This window comes from Bombina bombina, chromosome 5 (genome assembly GCF_027579735.1).
Source record: "Bombina bombina isolate aBomBom1 chromosome 5, aBomBom1.pri, whole genome shotgun sequence".
NCBI lineage: Eukaryota > Metazoa > Chordata > Amphibia > Anura > Bombinatoridae > Bombina > Bombina bombina.
Genome location: NC_069503.1, coordinates 773,773,101 through 773,792,507, shown reverse-complemented (window position 1 = coordinate 773,792,507; position 19,407 = coordinate 773,773,101). Strand labels below are relative to the sequence as shown.

Here is a 19,407-nt window from a genome sequence, read left to right as displayed (position 1 = left end):
TACGTATATGCATTTGTGATTGGCTGATGGCTGTCACATGTTACAGTGGGAGTGTAAATTGACATAACTTTCAAATTTACAAATACAGCTAAGAGGAGCTGAAAAAGTGATACACATTAGCACTCAGATCCCTCAAAAGTGATAATGGATGGTTACATCAACTCAAGAATAAAAAATAATACTTTATTGCTAAAAGTTAAAAATAGGTTACTTTATTCAACAGCCCGTACATGTCTAGTTGTTTTTAAAGATAAATCCTGGTCTAAATGGGACCAGGAAATTGAAATAAACACAATGTTAATCTGGGTTGTGTTGTATGGGGTAAATACAAAATGTTTATGAAACCACTAAAAGGGAATTACCAGTCATTCGACCGGCACAATCTAGCTCACACTGGGGTGATAGTATCCTCTGGTAATGGTTAGGCTGGTATGTATCAGTTGTATAATAATAGTGCTTTGGTGCAAATTTGGAACAATATATATTGCTTGGAAATTACTGAAAAAGGTCATATATACACAATGAAAAGGATCATTTCTTTTTGTGAATCTCCTCCACATACGCTCCTATAGGGTGCTATGGTGTATATACTGAATTACTAGTGTGAGAACACACTTATGAAAGTATACGGTAGGAGCTGCAACCGCCCACTTATGGTAACCACCAATGATAGATAATGTAATTCACTAATAAATTGTGATAAAAATATCTGGAAGTATCCTCTTTATATATAGATACTGTCATTGGACTTGTTAATATCAACCTGTGGTTAGAGGTGTAATCTCCCACTCATATTGTTTATCCCTATTGAGCCATTATAGTGTATTGCTAGAGGTCACTAAGATAGTAAATATAAGATATCCTATTGATACTTTGCTTCAGTTAGTAACTTTTATGTCAATATTAACAACCTGCGGTTACAAATGTAATCGCCCACTTGTATTAGACACTATTATTTGGCGGTAATAGTTCACTGCTTAATTGCACCAAAGAAATAATACTAGATAGGTATCGTACTGATACATGGATACTGTAACAAACTGCAGTTACAAATGTAATCGCCCAGTTTTATTACACTATTATTTAGCCGTAATGGTTTACTGCTCAATTGCGCTAAATAAATACTACTAGATAGGTATTGTACTGATACATGAATACTGTAATACAATTGGCATTGTTTAATAATCAATTGGCTGTTACAACTGCTATGTTTTGGTAATCTTAATACAGAGCTCAGATTTATGTGTCGGAAGCTATAATAGATTAAAGTCCATATTAGTGTGGAATCAATACTGCATGTAAATTACCCTAAAGCCTGAATAAATGGCTAAGTAGCAACTCAGACTGCAATTAACTGCCGTTATACGAGTCTAGTTATATTTAAAATGGAAGGGTCCCATAAGCCCTCTCCCCTGACATGTTTCGCCGGTTCTCCGGCTTTTTCAAAAAAGTTGTAACATCCAATTTATTATTAAACAATGCCAATTGTATTACAGTATTCATGTATCAGTACGATACTATTTTGTCTTAACCCCATACAACACTTAACCCAGATTAACATTGTGTTTATTTCAATTTCCTGGTCCCATTTAGACGAGGATTTAACTTTATTCAACAGCCCGTACATGTCTAGTTGTTTTTAAACTAACCCATTTTTAACTTTTATCAATAAAGTATTTTTTTTATTCTTGAGTTGATGTAACCATCCATTATCACTTTTGAGGGATCTGAGTGCTAATGTGTATCCCTTTTTCAGCTTCTCTTAGCTGTATTTGTAAATGTTGTAATTGATACACAGCACCTAAGGGCCGCACTGACATCATATTAAAGACCAGTGAAATACTAGTAGTGGCTTTATACCTAGTAGAGTAGTGCCACCATTTTTCTATCTTTGTCATAACCTTCAAATTTGTCAGAAAAAGTCTATTCATTTGACGTTCAGGCTAATTGCTATTGCATTGTCTTATCATGCATTTGTTGATTATGCAAATCTACTGTATTTATTAGTCCTTTTTTTAAATTAGTTTTTAGAAAAAAAGCTTACAGTAAAAGTTCTTACTGATTTTCAGCAGCATATGCACTTATGCTGTGAGAGCCTGTGCACCAGTATTCAAAGGCCATGCTTGCTCAGAGAGCTGGCAGAGGTGTCTATTGCATCTGTGAAGATTATTTGTGCCATACAAGCCAGTGGGGACTCTCTCGGAAGATGTGGTGTTTGAATACTGGTTCATAGGCCCTCGCAGCATATGCAGATGAAATACAGTAATACATTTTACTGGCAGCATTTTTGCTGATGGAAAAATACTGAAAAATGTATATATTTAAAACTGCACCCATGCACAATTCATTTTTGCCCTTTTTATGTCCCTTGAAGATCTTCCATACAGAACAATCTAGCTAATCCAGACTAAATTCATAATTCTAGCAAATTGTGCAATTTTTTTTTTTGCCATACGATCTAGAGTACTTTTATTTAAAAGCTAAAAACTGTCTGGCGTTTCTTGCATAGCAATAATGGGATTTCCGATTTGGGGAAAATGTCAGTTTAGGGGGAAAAAATTTTTTTAGAGCATGATGTTCAAAACAGCTCAGATAATAGTTTATTAATAAAAAAGAAGGAAGTAAATATAATTAGTCTTTATTATATTGAAGAGCACCCCGGACGTTGACTGTTAAGTGTGTGTGCTGGTTTCCCTCTGCATTTAAAAAAATAAAAAAAAAAAATAAAAAAAAAATATATATATATATATATATATATATATATATATATATATATATATATATATATATATATATATATATATATATATATATATATATATATATATATATATATATATAGCAGAATTATTAGGCAAGTTGTATTTTTGACGATTAATTTTATTATTGAACAACAACCATGTTCTCAATGAACCCAAAAAACTCATTAATATCAAAGCTGAATATTTTTGGAAGTAGTTTTTAGTTTGTTTTTAGTTTTAGCTATTTTAGGGGGATATCTGTGTGTGCAGGTGACTATTACTGTGCATAATTATTAGGCAACGTAACAAAAAACAAATATATACCCATTTCAATTATTTATTTTTACCAGTGAAACCAATATAACATCTCAACATTCACAAATATACATTTCTGACATTCAAAAACAAATCAGTGACCAATATAGCCACCTTTCTTTGCAAGGACACTCAAAAGCCTGCCATCCATGGATTCTGTCAGTGTTTTGATCTGTTCACCATCAACATTGCGTGCAGCAGCAACCACAGCCTCCCAGACACTGTTCAGAGAGGTGTACTGTTTTCCCTCCTTGTAAATCTCACATTTGATGATGGACCACAGGTTCTCAATGGGGTTCAGATCAGGTGAACAAGGAGGCCATGTCATTAGATTTTCTTCTTTTATACCCTTTCTTGCCAGCCACGCTGTGGAGTACTTGGACGCGTGTGATGGAGCATTGTCCTGCATGAAAATCATGTTTTTCTTGAAGGATGCAGACTTCTTCCTGTACCACTGCTTGAAGAAGGTGTCTTCCAGAAACTGGCAGTAGGACTGGGAGTTGAGCTTGACTCCATCCTCAACCCGAAAAGGCCCCACAAGCTCATCTTTGATGATACCAGCCCAAACCAGTACTCCACCTCCACCTTGCTGGCGTCTGAGTCGGACTGGAGCTCTCTGCCCTTTACCAATCCAGCCACGGGCACATCCATCTGGCCCATCAAGACTCACTCTCATTTCATCAGTCCATAAAACCTTAGAAAAATCAGTCTTGAGATATTTCTTGGCCCAGTCTTGACGTTTCAGCTTGTGTGTCTTGTTCAGTGGTGGTCGTCTTTCAGCCTTTCTTACCTTGGCCATGTCTCTGAGTATTGCACACCTTGTGCTTTTGGGCACTCCAGTGATGTTGCAGCTCTGAAATATGGCCAAATTGGTGGCATCTTGGCAGCTGCACGCTTGACTTTTCTCAGTTCATGGGCAGTTATTTTGCGCCTTGGTTTTTCCACACGCTTCTTGCGACCCTGTTGACTATTTTGAATGAAACGCTTGATTGTTCGATGATCACGCTTCAGAAGCTTTGCAATTTTAAGAGTGCTGCATCCCTCTGCAAGATATCTCACTATTTTTGACTTTTCTGAGCCTGTCAAGTCCTTCTTTTGACCCATTTTGCCAAAGGAAAGGAAGTTGCCTAATAATTATGCACACCTGATATAGGGTGTTGATGTCATTAGACCACACCCCTTCTCATTACAGAGATGCACATCACCTAATATGCTTAATTGGTAGTAGGCTTTCGAGCCTATACAGCTTGGAGTAAGACAACATGCATAAAGAGGATGATGTGGTCAAAATACTCATTTGCCTAATAATTCTGCACTCCCTGTGTGTGTATGTATGTATGTATATATATATATATATATATATATATATATTCTTTCAAGTGCTGCTGGTTTTGGATTTGTGGTTGACGGTGTGGCAGCTACCTGATCTCAGCGTGCTTGGGAAATGCTGTGCTCCTATGTAGTGGATTAGTTAAAAGGAATACAAGTCCTGAGAGTAACGTGTAGGTTTATTCAGTACAGGGACATCCTTAGAGCATTTACTTTTGCACTATAAATATCCCTTTAACTAGTTCATTTTAGCACTACTGGTCCCGAGAATAAATGGCCAGTGACTCAATCAGCAGAAGCCCCAGAGTAGTATTTTAACTATGTGTTTGACCCATTTTGTGGTGGCTAACACATAGTATTGCAGGGTTGCTATTACTGAAACTACATTCTCTAGTTAGAGCAAATAGGTTTAGTCAGCAAAACTGCACAGGTCTGTTCATACTTGCAGACACTCAAGGTTGCAGCATTGTTTAAGAGAACAGAGAATTAAACATGTAGGTATGTATGTTCTGTAGCATCATCATTTTGTATTATAATAATAATCCCTAGTCTTTTTGGCTTGCATTGCTAATTAAATAAATGTACAATTTTGCGTCTCTCTTTAATCTGCACCCCATACAAACCAATGTATTGGTCATACAGTTAGCACATTTACATGTGTTTTTTTATCAGTGAATCACCCTTAGTGAACCCAGTGGGTTGTCAGTTTCCCAATACACCTACATAAGAAGGGGGATCATTATGCTTATAATTATATATTTTTTAGTGAAGCGAGTCTGAATTCTGTCCATACATCAGCCCATTAAAATTGAGTTTGTGCCAAGGTTCTGTTTCTGTTTTTGCTTTGCATTCTGTAGCTTGTATTACCTAGCAGCCACTCACTTGTATGTCTCAGGGTTAATTGGGTGAGGTCTAAATGAGTCCATCCCTGTCCTCATTAGGTATGTTCTATATAGTCTGGCAAGCAAAAGAGGAACCTCATGTGTGTATCAGTAGGCCATATCGAATAACAATGTGTGTTAAGTAAAAGTGTAATCGCATGTCAAACGAGCATCCTAATGTGCTAGTAGAGGCAGGCTGATGAATTTACAGGTGTATCAGCTCACCTACTCCCTGAGACTGCAATTGTCCCAGGAATCCTCAAGTCTCAAACCACACCAAACATCGATTAAAATGGTGTGCTGGCTTGTATAGATAAGGCTTATAAACACTGATTGTTAAAAATTGGTTAATTAAAACAACTTTAAAATAATAGTGTATAAAATAGTGGACATCAAAAATGCTTCCCCAGATCATGCAACACGTTTCGCAGAAGACAGCTGTTTCATCAGGTATAACATACTAAGCTGCACTTATTTAAATGCAGTTACAGCCAATCAAATTGTTGGAACACAGGTGGAAAATGTGTGTCATAATACGCAACCAATAGTGTAATGTAGATTGCAACATTCAACCAATGTAGATAAACATCATTAACAAAGTAAAATATTAAGCAACAAAAGTATACGTGGTATATAGCATATATTGCAAACATATAACAAATGCGTGTACCTCAGTCGTATTCGTTACCGTTATAATCATTTTCAATTAGGAACAGTCCAGACCCTTCTCAGAATGGAGGATCATCCCAGGCCACCGCTCAGGGTGATAGTTTGTCACAATACTAGTTGAGCCCATAAAGACAAACTGTAAGCGCAAATGCGCCGTCGGTAATCAAACATTTCAGTGTATTTCCTGGTTACCGAACACGTTACTGAGGACCTTTTACGTGACCACGATCCGTGAATAAATAAGTATGTGTGTGCCTGATAGTGTGAGATCAAGACAACCTATATGTATAAAGTGCTACCTGTTATGTTATGAGTCCCAATAATGTGTATATCTACAAGATATGTTGAGAACATAATATCAGGACAAAATATGTGAAAATAATATCTAACAGAATGTTTGATTATCAATTGATGCAAATTATCAGGATATGTGATGTCATTGACAAATGGTTATATGTGTGCAAATTATCAGGAAATGTGATGTGCCATTAACAAGTAATGTGTGTACTGATGTTACTAAATGTGTGTATCTCTCGTAATATACAAGGCAACAGGGTAAGTTTATATAGCGATAGTGGTACTCCAATTAATAATGATATGAGCACAATTCGAAACTAACTTAAATAATGATTTAAAAAAGGAAGTACCAATGTTGTCAGGGGGTGTGTATAGTGATTGACTTACTATAAGGGAACGTTCCCTGATGGGAAGTAACTAATAACAGTCAGCTACATTACGAGTTTTGCGTTATGACTCAAAAAGCATCGTTATGGCCCATAACAATGATTTTTCCCTACCTCTGCTATTACAAGTTTTGTCAGAATAGCTGTACCGCACACTTTTTTGACCGTCACGCAACGTCAGTACTGCACTTTAAGAAAAGTAATTTTTCAATGGGACTTTCATAGCGCCGATATTACGAGTTCTGCTGTGAGGCCAAAAAGTGAGCGGTACAGCCTAAAATGACAAGATCTGTACCGCCATCTAAAGTCAGTAGTTATGAGTTTTATGCTACAAAGCTGTAGCATAAAACTCATAACTTAACTGTTAAAAAGTACACGAACACCCATAAACTACCTATTAACCCCTAAACCGCCACCCTCCCGCATCGCAAACACTATTTAAATATTAGTAACCCCTAATCTGCCGTCCGCCCACATCGCCGCTATAATAAACCTATTAACCCCTAACCCCCTCTAGCTTAAATATAATTAAAATAAATCTAAATAAAACTTACTATTACCTAAATAATTCCTATTTAAAACTAACTACTTACCTGTAAAATATCCCTAAGCTAGCTACAATATAACTAATAGTTACATTGTAGCTATCTTCTGTTTTATTTTTATTTCACAGCTAAGTTTGTATTTATTTTAACTAGGTAGAATAGTTAGTAAATAGTTATTAACTATTTACTAGCTACCTAGTTAAAAAAAATACAATGTTACCTGTAAAATAAAACCTAACCTGAGTTACACTAACACCTAAAATTACAATAAAATTAAATTTAATAAAATACAATTATCTAAATTACAAAAAAATAAACACTAAATTATACAAAAAAAAAATGATCGGGGGCGGAGCCTGGCCGTGCAGGGAAATGGCTGCCTAAAACCTGGCTCTTAAGCCCCACATCCAAATTAAGCAAGAATAGGGATAAAGGATGCCCAATATTTTATAATAGAAAGGACTTTGTAAGTGGCTTGGAGGTACAGAACACACAGGTGACTTGTGAAACAGAGGAGCTGTGACAGTCTTGGTGCCGCGGCCCCCACCGGCCCTGCATTGACGGAACTAAGAGGTGAATTACAGACAACAAGGAGCTGGAGGTATATCCCGGTCTCCCCACGGAGCTACAAGCAAAGAGTGCCCATTACCGCACAAAGGTTAGAGGGGTGACAGCTGCGGAACTTACCTACTAGACGCGGAGCAACCGCGACATAGACCCGGCATTGGGGAACTGGTGGAGAGGAGACCGGGCCGCATCTGGAGCACTGCGGGCGGTGAGTCGGCATCGGTGAGTAATCTCACAGACAGTAGTGTGAGTGAAATAATTAGGGGCTTACCGGACTGACAAAAATAATTGCGGCAGTAAGGCAACACTAGTCTGGGATCCCCAAAACGGAAAGTGCCACCATAACCACCGACACCCACAGGAAAATAAGATCATTGTTCACTCTCATAAACAGTAGTGTGACTGGAGTAACTAGAGGATTGTTGGGCTGATAAAACTGTCTAGAACTGTAAAGTAACACAAGTTTGTGATCCCTGAAACAAAAGATACCACCATAAGTACTGTCATTAGCTGGGAAGTAAGATATTTTTTTTTAACTGCGTCATAGACAGAGTAAATTGGAGATTAGGCCTTAAGCAGTGCGCAGCTCAGCCAACTGGTAGAAGAGCAAGAAAGGAAAGCAGTCTAACACACTAGCATTGCAGATCGAAAAGAGAGTAATATCAGAGAGACATTGATCAGCTCCAAAGTATTGAAATACAGTCAACAGTGTGCATTTGTTATAAGCTGTTTACAGAGCAGTGACAGCTGCAGCTCAATACCATAGAATATAAGTGAGATTACAAATTGGAGTACTGGATACTAAGCAATATGTCAAATAAAAAAGGTAACAGACCTGACAAAGGAAATAAGAACAACAGCTTAACCAGCTATTTAAAAATGACAACAATATCTGCTGAAAAGGAAGACACTGAAATATCAAGAACAGCATCCTCAGCACCTAGTGAGAGGCCCATAACAGACACATTACCACAGGAGCCCCTTACAAGGGAAGACTTGAACACTATCTCTTCGAAAGCAGACATCAATATAGTATTGACAGAAATGAGATCACTGTTTGGAGATTTGAAAAAAGATCTGAACAGCGTTACCCAGCAAGTGCAATCTCTCCAATCCAAACATGAGACATTGCAGAAGCAGGTGGATGTAAATACACAACATATACAAAGCCATGAAGGAGACATACAATTCCTGTTGTCCAGAATTGAGGACCTGGACAACAGAGGAAGGCGCAATAACATGAGGATCAGGGGTGTGCCTGAAACAGTAAGCAATAACGCCATTGAAGGATACCTTCAGGATCTATTTCGGACTATAAAGGGAACGCCAAGCGCTCCAGAAGTATCCATGGAAAGGGCGCACAGGGCGCTTCGTCCAAAACCTTCCCCTAAGGCGCCACCACGAGATATTATAGTTAAATTTATGAGCTATAAAGACAAGGAACTTATCTCACAAAAAGCGAGGGCCATGAGGACTGTGACCCATGCAGGTATCCAAATCCAAATCTTCTCAGACCTGAGCCAATTAACGCTCCAGAAACGGAGGGATCTAAAATTTATCACTAGTGTCCTCCAAAAGCATGGCGTTCCATATAAATGGGGATTCCCGGTGAGCATTATTGCCACCAGGAACGGAAAACAAGCTACATATAGAACATCTGCTGACCTCCCAGATTTCTGCAAGGTCTTAGATCTGGACATTCCACCGCCAGAACAGGAATCTACACCACAGGATGAATGAGACCCAGAAGACAGTAACTATGCATATAATGTAATGTAGAGTGAAATGGAACTTTAACACTTGTGTATGAGCTGTTACATGCCAGAGAGCTTAAAGGTCTCAATAGTTTAAATATAGTTATGCTCATTGACTCTTTATTAACATGTGTATAGTGGGCAGGCTAATTGTCTATGGAAACAGAATTTTAGTGAAACAATCAAAACTGTAGTACACAACGAGCTGCCTAATTCTTACACATAGTATTAGGACCTACGCAGCCTCAGATAAACTCACACTCGATCTAGCATGGAGAGGCAGAGATGATCATAACTTACACGTAGAGAAATAGCCCCTATGATAGGCCAGAAACACCAATGAATTATAAAGTATGAAAGGAGGCTCATCTGGTAATCTGGTGAGCTGGAGACTCATGTAGTGTAAAGGCCCACTGAAAGCAATACACATGACCTTCAATGAAGGGTATAGTACACTGACATAGCTGAACTTAGCTAGAAAGGATTTAGGAGGAAAAATATTGTACTGTGCCTAACAATTATAGACATGGACTCTGCACTCCAAAGGTTTAAGGTGTGGAGGGATTAATAATTACTCTTTAGTGGGAGTTAATGTTGATGTTGCGTTATAAGGTTAATAAAATTTGTGTATTGTTGGATTATTATAATATGTTGAATTTAAACTTATACTTATGTTTAGATATTATTGCCACAGATATGGAACAGCAATCTGAATTGTTCTTCTGAGCCCAGATGTAATTGGGCATCCTGGACCCCTAAATATCCTAGATTTTTCTTTATTAAGTAGTTTGGATGTGGGGATACTGACCCCACACTCTATTACCTGACACTTTTGATTGCCCTTAGCTAACCTGTCAGGTAAATCTACCCGCTTTAGGGTATTTCTATTCTTTTATCATTCCTTATTTCTCACATTCTAGAGGACACACAGAGATAATAAGAATTATCTGAACTAAACTGTAAATAAGAACTCTGAGGGGTGTACTTAGTCTTTATATTAACCCTTGGTCCTCGTATACCTTTTAATCTAATCTCTCTTTTCATTCTTTCTCTCTTATCTTCTATTAATTTCCTCTATCCCCCCCCCTTTCCCCCCCCCCCTCTTGTCCTCCCTGGCCCCCCCCCCCCATCAGTATGCCTCCACACGTGACACATAACCTGTCAATTCTGACACTTAACACAAAGGGACTGAACATCCCAGAAAAAAGGTCACACCTAATGAGAGATGCTCAAAGATTGAAATGTGATATACTATTCTTGCAGGAGACCCACTTTAAGCGAGGTAGAGAGCCGAAGTGGCATTGCCCTAAATTCCCCACCACCTTTTTTGCCTCAGGTAACCAAAAAAAGAATGGAGTAGGGATAATGATTAAACATTCTTCCCCATGGATTACTATTCATGAGGAAAAAGACCCAGAGGGCAGATTCTTAATCCTAATAGGCAGGCTATATAACAGAATGGTGACTTTGGTTAACGTGTACGCACCAAACCAACATCAAAACAAATTTCTGAAGGCCCTTACAAATAAAATTTTGGAAATAAGTAAAGGAGCGCTAATAATAGCAGGAGATTTCAACATACCATTAGATCCCCAATTAGACACGTCAAGGGCTACAGTTTCTATCTCTAAAAGAGTGGTTAAACAATGTAGCAACCGATTAGACGGACTGGCAGTACATGATGTGTGGCGAGTTTTACATCCTATGAAGCGAGACTACACTTTTTTTTCCCACCCTCACAGCCTCTTTACAAGAATAGACTACATATTTACAGACCAATCCATGCTGGCACTAGTCACAGATGCACAGATACTCCCAATGACATGGTCAGACCACGCACCAGTAATCTGCAAATTAAACTGGCCCACGATTCCTACACAGCCATACATATGGAGGTTTGACGATTTTATGCTCAATAACCAGGTTATCAAAACACAAATAGAAAACACACTGAGAGAATACTTCCAACACAACTCAACACCTGACCTGCAAACTAACACTATTTGGGAAGCACATAAGTGCGTCCTCAGAGGAGAACTCATGAAACAAAAATCTCAACTGGCTAAGCAAGCCAGAATAAAATATACTTCTCTCCTGAATAAAATACAAGACTTAGAAAAGCGCCATAAAAAACTCCCGACTGACAGCTCCCTTAAGACAGACCTACTTCAAGCTAGGGAGGAATTGCAGAACTTACATTCTATAGAACACCAAAAGACTGCACTAAAGCTTCAGCAAAAATTTTATGAATTTGGGGATAGACCTGGCAAACTTTTAGCAAGAGCACTGAAGAGAGGGCAGCTAAAAACACATATACACACTATCCTAGATAGGAAGGGGAAGCCCTGCACAAATAGCCCTGCAATAGCGGATGTCCTAAAAACATATTACCACAAATTATATAATATACAGAATGTGGGGGAGGTTCGGGAGGGTGGGGACAGCGATGGTCACACACTAGAAATGGATACGTATCTTAACTCGGTCACGTTACCCTCCCTCACATGCGAGGAAGCGGGGGACCTGGAGTCACCCATTACCATTGAAGAAGTAGCTAGAGCCATAGACGACTTACCTGCGGGCAAGAGCCCTGGCCCTGATGGGTTTAGCGCCAAGTATTATAAACTGTACAAACACATCCTCGCACCACAACTGACAACCTTATTCAATGAAATAGGAACGACACAAGAATTCCCACCAACAATGTTATTAGCTCACATCACCACAATCCCAAAACCGGGGAAGCCAGCGAATCGCCCTGAAAACTTTAGACCTATCTCACTGCTGAATGTGGACCTAAAATTATTTGCTAAAGTACTCTCCACTAGGTTGAACAGACTTTTACCAAAGTTGGTGTCACCAGATCAAGTCGGTTTTGTCCCGGGACGAGAGGCTAGGGACAACACCATAAAAGCATGCCTTCTGGTGAATTATGCCCAATGCAAAAACATACCATCCATATTGGTATCAACAGATGCTGAGAAGGCCTTCGACAGGGTGAGCTGGCCCTTTCTCAGGGCCACCCTGTCGAAGATGAATTTCGGGCCCCATTTTATGAGCAAAGTTTTCTCACTTTACACAGTGCCTACGGCACAAATTAAAATAAACAACATATTGTCTGAACCCTTCCACATCAGTAACGGCACCCGACAGGGTTGCCCGTTGTCCCCTCTACTTTTCGCTTTGACAATTGAGGTATTGGCGCAAAAAATTAGGGAGAACCAAAAAATATCAGGGATAAAAATAGGTCAAAAGGACCATAAATTGTCACTATATGCTGATGATGTCCTATTATCATTGTCCAATCCGCTTCTGTCCCTCCCAGAAACCCTACGGGAATTTGAAGACTATGGTAGGGTGTCCAACTTTCAATTAAACCAAAGTAAGTCAGAAATCTTAAATATAAATCTTACACAGACAGAACTGTGTAATCTTATAGACAAATGCCCATTAAGGTTACAAACCCGAACACTTAAATACCTGGGAATTAATATAACAGCATTACCTGAATCACTATTTGAGGCCAATTATGCTCATCTACTACATTCAATCACATGCGATCTGTCCTCATGGAAAAGCAAAAAAATATCTTGGTTAGGGCGAATCGGAGTAATCAAAATGAACGTGCTTCCGCGAATCCTGTATTATTTGCAGACGCTCCCGATTCCCCTCCAAAAGACTTACTTGCAGAAGCTACAGAACACACTAGAGGACTATATATGGGGTGGTGGAAGACCAAGGGTAGCAAGAAGTACACTATATCAGACAAAGGAAAGGGGAGGGTTGGGGATCCCCAACCTATTACAATATAGAAGAGCAATAGCCCTACAACACCAAATAGAATGGAGTATTAACCATGAGCAGAAAACTTGGGTACAGATCGGAAGGGAGATAATAGGTGTAGATAATGTGGGTTCACTGGGGTGGATCTCCCCCAAGGCCAGACCTGGGGCAATCCAATCCTACATATTTATAAAAGAGTTCTTTACACAATGGGACAAGATCTTGTTGGAATTTCCCCACATTTCCACAAATCCCTCCCCACTGACCACATACACACAAAACCCAGACTTCCCCTTTACGAGTGCGCAGAGGCCCCCATCGAATACATTGCAACTAGAAAGGACTGTATTCCACAGACTTATTACAAATAACAAGCTTAAGGGATGGGAGGAATTAGCAGACTCAGATCTAGGTGTCTCCTGGTACTTTTATATGCAACTCCGACACTTCATGGGGTCGTACAAGCAAGCAGAACTCCTAACCAGGCAATTAACGATACTAGAGAAACTCAGCTTACTCCCAGAAAATCCGGGACATTTGATCACCATAATGTACCGAACACTATTGTCACACGAGAGGACGCCTCTGCCGTCCTTTGCAGCCCAGTGGGGCAAAGAGTTGTGCTCGTGCCCCACGGACAGTGAATGGAAAAAAATTTTCATTCATCACACAAAGGCTTCTGTATCCGCTAAAACAATTGAATCAAATTACAAGTATCTGTCTCGGTGGTACCTCACCCCCGTCAGATTACAAAAGATATATAGGCAAACTGACGGGAAATGCTGGAGAGGGTGTGGGGAACAGGGGACTCTCTCACACATATGGTGGAACTGTCCACTGATTGAGGTTTACTGGAGGAACATTCTAGACAGGATAGATAATAATTTACAGATCAAACTAAACAGGAGCCCTAATCTATTACTATTTCATAACCTCCCCAAGATTGCTGACAAACCCAAGAGGCAACTCTTGTATATATTGCTCAATAGCGCTAAAGCCCTAATCCCTAAAAATTGGAAAACAACAAACATACCCTCTATCTCAGATTGGACAATTTGGGTAAATAGGAACCTACAGCTGGAACGCTATAGGTACTGGAGAGAAGACAGAATCGAAATACATGAGTATATGCTGGAGTTGTGGAAACCCATGAATACTTGAACACATAGGCATAACGTATGTGGTCTATCAATGAACCTTGTCCCATACCATCTATCCCTCCCTTACTTTTCCTTCTTCCCTCTCCACTCCCCCCCCTTTTTTTTTTTTTTTTTTTTTTCTCTCCCTTTCTCTCTTCTCTTCTTTTCCTCTAATGACTTTATTTAATCAATAACTTACATACCCTGGTGTGCGCTATAACACCAGTAGCATAAGTCAAATTAATTTCTGTTGATATTGACAATGTTTAGTAAAAGACCTGGAAATTATACTGGAAAAAAGGCAACAACATGTACACCTTTACTGCTGTGTGAACGGTGGTGGGCTCACATTGTAACAAGAGCCAAGTCTGTTATATATATATTTTTTGTGTTAATAAAGATTTCAAAACTTAAAAAAAAAAAAAAAAAAAAAAAAAAAAAAAAAAAAAATGATCAAAAATAAAAACGAATTACTCCTAATCTAATAGCCCTATTGAAAAAATAATGTACAAGTGATTAGCGAGCCAGCCATAATGCAAAATTCGTAATCTGGCTGAGTGTGTGCAATCGTTCAATGGTCCATCTCATAGTTACTAATTGGACAATGAAAAGGCGGACTCTGTCGCTTCAGAGTTTAAAAACTTTGTGTGATGTATCAATATAAGCAAACCACAATGGTAAAAGCTGTACTCGTTCTCTCTCTGGCTATACAAAAGGAAACTAAAATGCAGCTGTATTTATCACTTCATTCAATCCAGTGGGAAATAACGACTGGGGGCCCTATCCGATATGCAGCGGGCGACACCAAATTTTTTGCTGGTTTGGTATCACATATACGGCGTAACATAGAAGTTATGCCCATATATTTCTGCCTTTGGCCGTAGTTTTTTTGGCCCATAGACGGGTATACCAAACCCGCGCAGTTTGGTATCCAATATACAGCGTAAGGACTTACGTGGCGAAAATGGAGAAATCTTACTCCATTTTCACCTCGCCACAAATTGCAGGCGTAGTAAGCCTTACGCTGAGTATTGGAGCCCCGTAGCTCCCTAAACTGCCTACAAAATAAAACCTAACGCATGCGCAATGTCTATCTACCTGTCAACCGCAATCCCCCGCCGCAATCCCTAATAAAGTGTTTAACCCCTAAACCGCCGCTCCCGGACCCCGTCGCCAGCTACATTAAATGTCTAAGAGAGAGCCCCCCCCTTTTTTTTTTTTTTTTTCTTCTTCTTTCTCTTTTCCTTTCTTTTGTGTAGTTGCGTTTGAGTGTTTGTGTAGTTCTGTCTCGGTATAGATTATATGTATAAAATACCCTCGTTGAGCACATAGTGTATCATTATGTTAACCAAGGACATGTATTATTGTTTTTTATATTATTCTAAGATTTGCTTTTTGTCCTATTTGTCATTTTCTTTAAATGTATTATGTAAACTAAGACACTATGCACTGCGTGGCGCTCTCAATTTTTATTTTGTACTCAATGTTGGTTTACAAATAAATATTTAAAAAAAAAAAATGTCTAACCCCCTAATAAGAGCCCCTACACCGCCGCCACCTACATTAAAGTGATAACCCCCTAATGTGAGCCCCTACACTGCCGCCACCTATATTAAAATTATTGCCCCCTACCCCGCCGCCACCTATATTAAAATTATTAACCCCCTAATCTAATCCCCCTACCCCGCCGCCACCTATATTAAAATTATTAACCCCCTAATCTAATCCCCCTACACCGCCGCCACCTACATTAAAGTGATAATCCCCAAATGTGAGCCCTACCCCGCCGCCACCTACATTAAAGTGATAACCCCCTAATGTGATCCCCTACCCCGCTGCCACCTATATTAAAATTATTAACCATCTAATCCCCCTACACCGCCGCCACCTATATTAAATATATTAACCACTAAACCTAAGTCTAACCCTAACACCCCATAACGTAATTATTATTAAAATAAATCTAAATAATAACTAATTTATTCCTATTTAAATCTAAATACTTACCTATAAAATAAACCCTAAGATAGCTACAATATAATTAATAATTACATTGTAGCTATTTTAGGGTTTATATTTATTTTACAGGTAACTTGGTATTTATTTTAACTAGGTACAATAGCTATTAAATAGTTAATAACTATTTAATAGCTACCTAGTTAAAATAATTACCAAATTACCCGTAAAATAAATCCTAACCTAAATTACAAATACACCTACACTATCAATAAATTAATTAAACTACAATTATCTAAACTAAAATATAATTAAATACACTAAACTATATTACAAAAAATAAAAAGATTACAAGAATTTTAAGATAATTGCACCTAATCTAAGCCCCCTAATAAAATAACAAAGCCCCCCAAAATAAAAAAATGTCCCTACCCTAAACTAAATTACAAACGTAATCAGCTGTATTACCAGCCCTTAAAAGGGCCTTTTGTGGGGCATTGCCCCAAAGTAATCAACTTTTACCTGTGTTAAAAAAAAAAAAAAAAAAAAACACCCCCCCCCCCCATTACAACCCACCACCCACACACCCCTACTCTAAAACCCACCCTATCCCCCCTTAAAAAAAACCTAAGTCTAACCCCCAAGTGGTCCTTACCTGTCCTGAAGACCGGGGGAGAAGGTCCTGTTCCAGGCGGAGAAGTCTTCTTCCAGGCAGCAACCTCTTCTTCTTCTTCCAGGAACCAGCCGGCGCGGAGCGGAGGAGTTGAAGATTGATGACCCCGGAGCTGAAGACCGTCCTCTCTGGAACTGAAGACCAGCGATGCAGGAACGGAAGATGGGCGACGCTTTAACTGAAGACCGCTGAGCCATGGAGCGTGGAGGATCCTCTTCATACGATCGCCGCCGTACACTGAATAGGAATTCAAGGTACACAATTAAAAATGGCGTCCCTTGAATTCCTATTGGCTGATTTGAGCCTTCAAATTCAAATCAGCCAATCGGATGAGAGCTACTTTAATTCTATTGGCTGATTTGAATAGCCAATAGAATAAGAGCTACTGTAATTCTATTGGCTATTCTAATCAGCAAATAGAATTACAGTAGCTCTTATTCTATTGGCTACGGGGTCCGGGAGCGGCGGTTTAGGGGTTAATACATTTATTGTTAGGAGTGAGAGGGGGGATTGCGGATAGAGGGGTATACGTGTCGGGCTATGTTTGGGAGGCGTTTTCGACAGTAACAGGAGATTTAGTAGCTTAGTCAGGTTTTTTTTAGGCGGCGGCAGTTTCTAAAGTGCCGTAAGTCACTGGCGACTCCAGAAATTTTGTACTTACGCAGATTTCTGGACATCGCTAGTTTGTCAGACTTATGGCACTTTAGCAACTGCCGGCGCCGTATATGAGAGAGCTCGCTGTGCAAGCTGAAACTACGGGCGGCGCAGGTTTCCACGCTTGCGCCGAAACCTGCGCCGTATATCGGATCGCGCCCTGGATCTATTGTTTCCAGTCGTTAAGTCTCTCTCTGGCACAACCTTGCGTATCTTTTACATTTTTGGGAGTTTGGTATAGCCTTTTTCAGGTAATAGTTAACATACATTGATTTTTTTGTTGTTGTGTATTTTACAGCGCCCCCTACAGACCCCTTTATAGGTTCTTTAGTTTAGATTATGTTCTATATAGGTTGCAAATAGAAGTGACTTACATCACCTATTGAAATTTATTTGTATCAAGGCAAAAACCATACATTTATCCCTGACGGGTAAACACACACACACACCCTTTTTCATCTAAGCACAAGGATAGTACACAGGCAAAGGTTTTTGTTTGTAAAATGTAGCTGCATTTTGTCCTTGCTGCAGCCCATTCAAATTGTGCACAGGAAATATATGTTCTGTTGTTTCCCAATACAGGAGTATGGGTCATGTATACATCAGGTCTGGTTACCTTAGCTGAACTCCCTGTACATGTGATTGATGTTTACATGTCAACATCTTGCTTTTCCAAATATAAATGTTTATCCTCATCACAATATCGTAAAGTGATTAAAGTCTTATTTTGTTGAATTTTTTTTTACTTACTACAATTCAGTATATGCATAAATGTATCTTTATTGCCCGCGTTGTATATATCTTAAAGGGACAGTAAAGTCTTAATTAGACATTCATATTTTAGACAGAACCTACAATTTTAAACAACTTTCCAATTTACTTTCAATTTGCTTCCTTCTCTTGTTATCCTTTGCTGAAACGTTTATCTAGGAAAGCTCAGGAGTAGCAAAGAACCTAGGTTTTAGCTGCTGATTGGTGGCTGCATATCTTATTCATCATTGGCTCACCCATGTGTTTAGTTAGAAACCTGTAGTGCACTGCTGCTCCTTCAACAAATGATACCAACAGAATGAAGGAAATTTGATAATAAAAGTAAACTGGAAAGTTGTTTAAAATTGTATGTTCTACCTAAATTATGAAAGATAATTTTTTTGGGTTTAATGTCCCTTTAAGTACCATTTAAAATATCACTTTCTACGTCTCCACATCACTAAGAGGTGTTTGTTTTTCTTATTTTACAGATACAATTATATTCAAGGAGTCAAGCTTTTGGGAACTTACCTGTACGAGGTTTCTAAACTGGAATAAGTTAAATTCTTCAAATGGATTTTCATCCATTTATGATATATATCCTTCAAAGGATGATATATATCCTTCAAAGGATGATCAAGATTTTTTTTTATATACTGTAACTGCAAAAAAACAATAAAAAAAAAAAAATTTAAAACTTGAACGCTGTGAAATTATTTTATTTTTGTGTGTGTGTGTTCTTTTCTCCAAGGCACATTTGGCGTAGCTATAGAACTAGTATTATATGGGTGTGCTGGAAAAGGTTTAGCATAATTAAGAGTTTTGAGCCAGCAATGTCTTTTCCATCTAATTGAGCAACATTTATATGTTAAATCCATTATTAATTTTTTCTTAAGAATTTAGAGTATTACAAAGCATTATATGAATAACTATACAGGCTTATGCCTAGGGCTTACTTTCTCCTAAGG

The 19,407-nt window shown here is 38.7% G+C and overlaps 1 protein-coding gene across 1 annotated transcript in view; it reads left to right on the top strand.

Moving 5' to 3' along the window:
• The window catches only part of CNDP2 (carnosine dipeptidase 2), a 71,801-nt gene extending 52,659 nt beyond the window's left edge, over positions 1 to 19,142 (top strand). Inside the window, exon 11 of the mRNA XM_053714863.1 lies at positions 18,931 to 19,142. Within this exon, the coding sequence (XP_053570838.1) occupies positions 18,931 to 18,997 (67 nt within the window). The 3' untranslated portion in view covers positions 18,998 to 19,142. The remainder of the gene's footprint in view (positions 1 to 18,930) is intronic.
• The last annotated feature ends 265 nt before the right edge of the window (positions 19,143 to 19,407 follow it).